This window comes from Carya illinoinensis, chromosome 7 (genome assembly GCF_018687715.1).
Source record: "Carya illinoinensis cultivar Pawnee chromosome 7, C.illinoinensisPawnee_v1, whole genome shotgun sequence".
Classification (NCBI taxonomy): domain Eukaryota; kingdom Viridiplantae; phylum Streptophyta; class Magnoliopsida; order Fagales; family Juglandaceae; genus Carya; species Carya illinoinensis.
In genome coordinates, this window is record NC_056758.1 from 25,497,603 (window position 1) to 25,506,254 (window position 8,652).

Here is an 8,652-nt window from a genome sequence, read left to right on the forward strand (position 1 = left end):
GTAATTTTGGACTTGCAGTTAGTTTTATAATTTTTATAAATATTATGATTTTAACATTTATATGAAATTATACTAAATTTAATCAGGTCAAACGGGTTAATTTCAGGCCCATTCAACCTATTTATATAAATAGTTTGAAATGGGTCGTATTGTGTCATGTTAACCTATTTCGTAATATTCACTAATAGGTCAAAATGGGTTGACATGACACGACCCGTTATGTTAATGGGTTGTATTAGGATTTAAGATTTAAGATTTTGACACGATAAAATTAACGGGTCGGATTAGTATTGAGCTATATAATATAATATACATACTTTGACACGACATAAATATGACCCGTTAACATGATTTGACACCCATGAATAGCTTAGCTCAAGGTGTGGTAGGGCCGGCTCAATATATTCGGTCCCCAAGGCTAAAATTTTGATTGAATCTTCTTTTATTTTAAAAAGTAAAATTAAATAGACTTATTTAAATTTTAGTTTTTACATTTCATTTTTATTTAGAAAAAATTCCAATCATTTTTCAAAGCGAAATTATTGATTAAGATTTTATACTACATTTTCAATTAATAACCGACTTAATGAATTTTTATTAAAAAAATTTCGATTTAGAGAGGATTTGATCATCTAGTTTTTTAAGATGTGTTTTATACTCTTATAGGCCATTTGGGAACACAATTATTCTTAGGTATTCTTAGATATTTTCAAATTCAACTTTTTTTCTTTTATATATCAAAATCCAGTTAAATATATTAACTCAAACTATTTAATTATTATTAATAGATATTCCGAGACATTCTTAATATCTAAATGAGTTCGAGAAGCAATTATAATTATTATTGTCAATAAAGTTCTATAAATAACCTACACATTTGGGAAAAAGTTGACTTTTCCTGTTCAAATGATCATGCAAAAACATTTTATGAATACTTGAAAATTATATTTTACTATTTATAATTTTCACATTATATATTAAACTAATAATGAAAAAAAAAGTGTATTCTTAAAAAGAGAGTACTTAAAATAATTATTATGTGTGATACTTTTAAAACTAATAATGATATAATATCTATTTGATATTTTTGATGTTTTCTTATTGAGTTAATTAGTTTTTTTAATTGAGTAATTTTTTTCTTTTTAAAAAATTATACTTTAGACTTATTTTTGGGGCCTAGGCAATTACCTCCTAATGGAACTTATGGAAGAGCCGGCCCCGGGATTTGGCTTCATGTTGGCAATGTGGATGATTGGCTAGGGTGAGGTGGTTGTTGTTGGCGTGGAGAAGCATGCGGCGGTTCTCGAGCGTCTGCAGTGAGGAAGAACCCGTGAAGAAGGCAGCAGTAGAAGTGCATGAATTGAAGCAGTTATTAAGCGTGAGTTGTATTCCAACGCGCGTGTATGTGTATATATACACATTGCTGGACCAGTGAAAATCCCTAGTGAAAGAGGAGTGTCGACTTGCATGCTGCTTATAGACAAGTCTGGATGTTGAGCAAATGTATTTGGGCCTTAGATGTTTTCTTTGAGTTCTTGTTTTGGATTCTTAAAAAAGTATATGGAGCTTATAAATGGTCCAGAAATTTAAATAGAGCTTATTTGGTCCAGAAATTTTAAATGGGCTTTTACCTAATTATAAAGTTTCAATAAAACTTTTATAATCCACCAAATAAATTTTTGGGCCGTGACTTATTTTAAATTGTCCAATAAATTACAATTGGACTTTTCAATATGCGTGGCCCATAAACATAATTTAGACTCAATCTTCCTTGAAATATTGGAGTTACATACACATACTATATATGTATGTATGTATGTGTATATATATATATATATTAAGAATTGGGTGGCATAACCTTATTGGCGAAGAGAAATCGAAATTGCAGGACGTACGGCATGAATTGCTTTGGTTGTATAGCTGGCCTACTAATAAGACAACCGATTAAGAGAACTTAGGCGTGCAATGCAATTATTAAGAATGAAAGTTACGTTTGAATGTGATATAATTTCAGATGATTTTTAAATAATAATGAAAAATAATAAATACTTTATAAATAACAATAAATAATAGTGACGTAGTTTACCAAACAAAGCCTAAGTTTATCAAAATTGAGTTGATACCGACAGATTGCAGTAGACAACATTTGTAGAGTCAGTCAAGATGTGATAATTGTGCAGCAGGCCGCACTGAGTAGAGCAATTATGAGAGAAATCATAGGAGCTGAGAGTCTATATATCTTCGTCCTTTGATTTTTGTTTTTACTCTTTACGATCTTGATAGCTAGTGTGAGATCAAAGTTATCGACCTCTCTCTTGTCTAATGATGTTTTCTTAGGATATTGGTGAGTACATGATTTGAAGTTTTTGTGAAAAGAGAAAACATATACGCATGGACATGGTTATTTTGGTTCATAGTTTCTGTCGGGGGTAACATCCAAACGGCCATCCAAACGACGCATTATTCCATTATGGACTCGCTATTACAACAAAAAAAGAAAGCAAGAATGAAGACAAAATAATATGAGAGAAGAGGCACAAAACTCAAGGCAATGAATGCAAAAGGTCATGATTCAAAGGCAAAAGAATACAAAAAGAATAGAGGTAGATCAATTAGAAAGGATAAGGCTATGTAGAGAGGGGACTTTGGCACTTCATGAATTCAGCATCTTCTTGATCTCTTTCTTTCTTTTATCTCTATCTTAATTGTAACAGAGAGCTTATGATCAATCGCCCTTTTATAATGTATTTTATCTATTCAAGGCCCGTGAATGTAGGTCTAGGTCGTGTGTTTCAGATAATGTTTCGTGACTATTTTGTTTGCATTTATTCGTTGTGCAGGTTATCATGATCATGAATGTCCATGCATATCAGGGCGCGCTGGTCTTGCGATCAATTGGTATCTACTGTATCGAAAAAAATATACCATATTATAATATTTCTTTCTCAGATTAAAGTGCAGATTTTGAGCCAAGTAGCGTGCCAAAACTTTAAAATTGTCAGAAACAGATTGGCTAACGGGACCAAATACTCAGAGTTCCAAAGGATTTTTATATTGCATGTCGATAGTTTTGGCTTTGAGACTGGAAAGCATGCAGCTTTTAAAGCAGCACCATCTTTTGAAGCTGTGCGCGAGTGATATGATGAGAGCATTAATGCCAGCATGCAGTAGCCATTGAGGATAAGCAGTATATTATATTTACAAAGTACACGCTCGATCATAGGCAGTGAATTACAAAACTCTGCAATATGGGTCTTGAGAAAGCAATGACAATAATGCTTGATGGGTAATTTTCTTTAAAGTTGGCTGCCCAGATCGAAATGAATCCCCGGCCACCATTGCCTTGGCATGCATGTTGAATTGATCGATGTCGGTATGCGTAGGGGTGGGCCATTTTGCGTACCCTAGATGACTTGGAGCTTTCAGAACATGGAGTTAAGCCGGGTGGGCTGGCAAAACGACGTGTCGGATCATGAAGAGGGTTGGAAAATGGAAGCTTGAATTCCCAGCACCTTTCATCCAACCAATTCGGTTTATGGAATTATTGCAGTTTGTAAAAGCAACAACTCATGAGAAGGCATAATATATAGTTACTTGATGAGGGGACAATCCCAACAACACAAAAGGGTTAATAAAGTTAACTTCCCTTCCCTTTTCCAAATCAATTAAACCCTTCATCATGACACGTGATCTATGGTATTGATATGAGATAGAGAGAGATAGAGAGGTAAAGTGAATGGTTATTAGATTGATGATAAAAATAAAATTTTTTATTAAGAAAAAAATGTTAATTTCGAAGTAAAATATTAACGAACTGATTTATACTATTGATGTATTTACGATGAAAAAATATTGAATTCTACAAATTAAACCCCGAATTAAGATGCACCTTATTATCATTTATCTTTCCTCGTAACTTTGATGATCATTGTTAGTAGTGGATTGGAGGAGATTGAATTCAATCTAAATATCTTAGCTAGGTGCAACTTTTTTCTAGTGGATATTATCAATTCGTTGTCTTTGGTGGCCCACAATGAATGGGTTTGGTCCAAAATGGAGGCCACGTAACCAAGGGCGATATCTCTACCTAATTAATTAGCATTATTATAACTTCCATGACCTCCCAAACGAGAGAGATAAGAGGGTCCACCAAATTATAGTTTGAAACTTTCTTAGTTACACCAATTCTTGCATGGTGGCCCACAATTAATGATGTTTGCCATTAATTAGAATGAACCTTTACATTACTGTCATGGCGGAATTATATAATAATTCTTAATAATTTCCAACTTCCCAAACATATTTATAAACCTAGCTAGCTAGCAATCTTTACTCATGATGTTGAGTGAGTTTTATCTTGAAGATTTCTAGGAATATTAATACATTCAACTATACTGTGCCCGACGTCTGATCTCTTTGTTTGAGGCCGATTTTGTTTTCTAAGATTATTTAAAAATAAAAAATAAAAAATGCTAGAAAGACCTTGTTTTTTCTACATTTACCTTGAACGTGTTCGGATTAAACACGTAGAAGCCGTCCATCAAGTCCAGACGGTTTGGCTAATAAAATTCTAGTACTATTAATTAATGAGTATCACAAGGTGGCGGGGCTAGCTGCTGATCTCCCATTTGTTAGATAAACGTGTTTCTCGGGATAAGGCATTAATGGGTAGAATGTCAGAAAAGACTTATTATGGTCCATTCACACTAAGGATGTCAATTCAATTTCAATCATGGTATTTATTTTTAATTTTTTTCACCTTCATTTGCGGTCGAAAGCAAAAACATTTTTGAATAAGAAAGACCTACGAACGTTGCTTACGTATTTTGATAACATGTTTTGATATTATATTATAAAAGTAAATATTTTAATTTTATATTATAAAAATAAATATTTTATTCTGTATTTTAAATTTTATAAATATTCATATTTATATAATAACATATATTTTCTGATTCTATATTCTAAAAATAAATACTCTTATTTATGTATTATATTTACATATTAGTATATGCTGATCTTCAACTTATTTTAAATGAATTTATAAGCCTAAAACTAAAATAAAAAGCCATTTAGTATGCTATATATTAGATGATGTTAATTTAAAATGAATAGTAACATATTTCATTGATGATATGTCGAAGAGAGAGGGAAAAAAAAAATGTTGTAGCTTGGGTATTCTCAAATTTTTGGTTGTTACGTACGAGATCTTCCCATAACATGCTTAAAAGAGTATGAACTTGGGGCACATTTCATTACCTTAAAATAAAAGAGACAATATTTTCCACTCACAAGTATCCGTTTGTATTGTAACTAGGGTTTTTATCAAGAATTAATGAAGATTAGCAATCAACTAGCTAAATGGCCAATTTGGATAGCAGAGTATTATGAGAGAATATTTCACTATTATTTATTATTTTATTATTATTATTTTTTATATATTTTTTACTATTTTATATAATTATTTATTACTATTTAATATTTTATTATTATTTTTCCTATTATTTATAGAATATTTGAGTGCAACCGTGTTTGGCTTAATAGAATTAGACCCAAGTGACCAAGCCACATCCCTATTTACTGGGAGATAACATATTTAGCAACACATTGATTTGATTGTTACATTTGAGAAGCTTGCATCAATAAAAATAATAATTTTTTTTTTTAAATCTTTTTAATTTTTATTAAAAGAAAATAGAAATATACTTTTATTTATAATTGTCAAATCAGATGCTCCTAACAAAAATAATTAATTAGTAGATGAGGGCGTTGTTCCTCACTACCCTTTCTGGCTAGATTGCAATCTGCAGAGATAGGCATTGGAATTGACAGTCAGAAGTTTTGCTGGTCAAGGATTACTGCACGCGGCCAATAAATATAGGGAATGCTTGATTCTCAAAATGTTAATTTTGTCAAAAAAAAAAACAAACATGATTAATACTGTTCCTACTGTTCCGGCTAACGGACCACATGATTATCAAACATCGTACACACATGCCGGTTGCTACGGATAAGGATGCGTATGATAAACCCTTTCTCACGACTCAACATGAGGAAATACACATTATGATAGCCATCTTTCCTTGACTTTAAAAAGAATAAAGATGTACAATTGTTGACAGAGTTCCTTAATAACAGAAATAGCGACACTCTCATATTGCATCACAAATTTCATAAATATCTGAAAAAAATCTCGACTTTTTATTTGAAGTTGAAGGCCGTCTTGAGTAAGCGAAAAAAAAAATGCATCAGCTCTACGGTAAATTAGTGTTATATTTATAGAAATAATTTTATAGATTAACGTAATTTTATATGATATGTTAAATATATTTTATAATAAAAATAATTTTATAATTTAATAAATTATATTAAATTATATCAATTTATAAAATTACTTGACGCGTCTCTCTCTTACTTATACCCTCAATACCCTCAAGTTGAGTAAGAACGTTAACTAATATCTGTTTTCTGCATTTGCCATTAGTAAAAACTGGACGATTAGTGCAAGTGACGGCAGAAAATGAAAGCTTGAAATGGCAGAAAACTGTCAAACTAGTTCATACCCCCATAGACATTATTAGAATAAACCCATAGAAATCAGACAATTTACATCCGTTAGATCTTTATCGTATTGTCCTCTCTAACTATATCTGTCTTTCTTGCCAAACGTGAAATGGGTCTTACGGTAAAGGTGACACAAATTCTGCAGAAGGAAAACTCCAAACAAGGGGAGTAAAAGAATTGTAATCCTTGTAATCAAAATCTTGAGAAAACTTTAAATTCACTTCATTATAAAACAAGATTTGGATTTGTCGGCTCCGTTGCATGTGTTATGTCAGTTAAAGGAAGGCCCACATGATTCTTCAAATTATGGATCGAGAAGAAGAATGGAAAAAAAAGAAAAAAAGAAAAAAAAAAGGAATTATATGTGTGTGTATATATATATATATTTATATGAGAGAGAATATTATTTTTGACAGAGAGACAGCTTTAGCTTTTTCTCGTGTAACGTGGTATTATAATTAAGCGGACAAATCCAGCAAATACCCAGTAGTTGCCGTTTCTACGTTGTTGGCCAACTTGGCCTTTCTAGTTTCTGCTCTGTCTCTCCACCCAGCGCCACCATCACCCCACACCCCACGCCCCCCACCCCCACCCCCCAAAACATGTGACAGTGATACAAACTCCCTCTTCCACCCCAGTTCCCCAGTTCTGTTGTTTCTTTATTGCTCAAATCTAATTTTGTTTGGGTCAGTTCTGAGTTGTACTAGGCAGACTTTGCCAGTGAAGCAAATCTAAGTCCTCTCTCTCTCTCTCTCTCTTCTCTCTCTCTCTCTCTCTCTCTCTCTCTCTCACACACACACACACACACACACACACACACACACACACACACACATATCCGGAATGCGCTTCAAGAACCAGACATGGGACACCTAGATCAAGTTGAGGTGCTGAGAGGCTGATCTTGAAGCATTCGGATGATAGATGCTTGGGTTCACCTTCTGTCGTTGAGGTAGAAGACCCCCTCCTCTTGCACTCTCTACATTTTGTTATTTAGCAGTGAAATATCAACTTTTTGCTTAGTAACATCGTAGAAAAATCAGAAAGAGAGTCTCTTAGTGCTTGATTTTGTTATCATGAGGGATTTTCCTTCCTGTTTCGGTGAAAATGGGGTCCAAGTCGCTGATTCATCATCTTCAAGTGCAGCCAAAGCGGCTCAAAATGTGGTTACCTGTGTCTATAGGTGTAAATTGCCGGGTCGGTCTTGCTTGATCACTATTACATGGACCAAGACTTTGATGGGTCAAGGCCTTAGCGTTGGGATTGATGATTTGGCCGATCAATGCCTTCGTAAGGTTGACATAAAGCCCTGGTTGTTCTCTAAGCGAAAAGGGTCTAAGAATTTAGATGTGGATTCTTGTACAATCCAGATTTACTGGGACTTGGCTAATGCTAAATTTGGTTCTGGGCCTGAACCATTGGAGGGATTCTATTTAGCTCTTGTGTTTAACCAAGAAATGGTTCTACTTCTTGGGGATTTGAAAAAGGAGGCATATAAGAAGATTGAGGTTGACCCTGTACTTCATTCCAATGCCATTTGTATTGCTAGGAGAGAGCACCTTTTCGGGAAGAGATTTTATGGTTCGAAGGCTCAGTTTTGCGATAAGGGACAGATGCACGATGTCAGAATTGAGTGTGACACCGTTGGGCTAAATGACCCATGCCTTGTGATTCGGATTGATAGTAAAATGGTGATGCAGGTAAAGAGGCTGAAGTGGAAGTTCAGGGGCAATCACACCATTGTGGTGGATGGCCTTCCGGTTGAAGTGTTTTGGGATGTCCACAATTGGCTCTTTGGTAATGCTATGGGCAATGCTGTTTTCATGTTCCAAACTTGCCTCTCTGCTGAGAAGTTGTGGGGTGCCAGTCACTGCACTTTTGACCCTTCTGTATTAACTTGGTCGTGCCCTCAGCAAATTAGTGATTCCAATTCACAAGGTCTTGTTTTCTCACTGGTTCTGTATGCTTGGAAGCATGAATAGAAAGTTTTATTTTCATCTTTTTGAGTTTCAACAAATACCTGTAGTTGTGGTTTTGATAATAGAATGTGACTGAAATACAGTAAATGAAATTACTAGTTTTTCTTTA

The 8,652-nt window shown here is 33.8% G+C and overlaps 1 protein-coding gene across 1 annotated transcript; it reads left to right on the forward strand.

Moving 5' to 3' along the window:
* The first annotated feature begins 7,032 nt into the window (after nucleotides 1-7,032).
* LOC122315913 lies at nucleotides 7,033-8,652 on the forward strand. Its single transcript, XM_043132241.1, has one exon. The coding sequence runs from the start codon at nucleotides 7,641-7,643 to the stop codon at nucleotides 8,544-8,546; it is 906 nt and encodes a 301-aa protein (XP_042988175.1). The 5' UTR covers nucleotides 7,033-7,640; the 3' UTR covers nucleotides 8,547-8,652.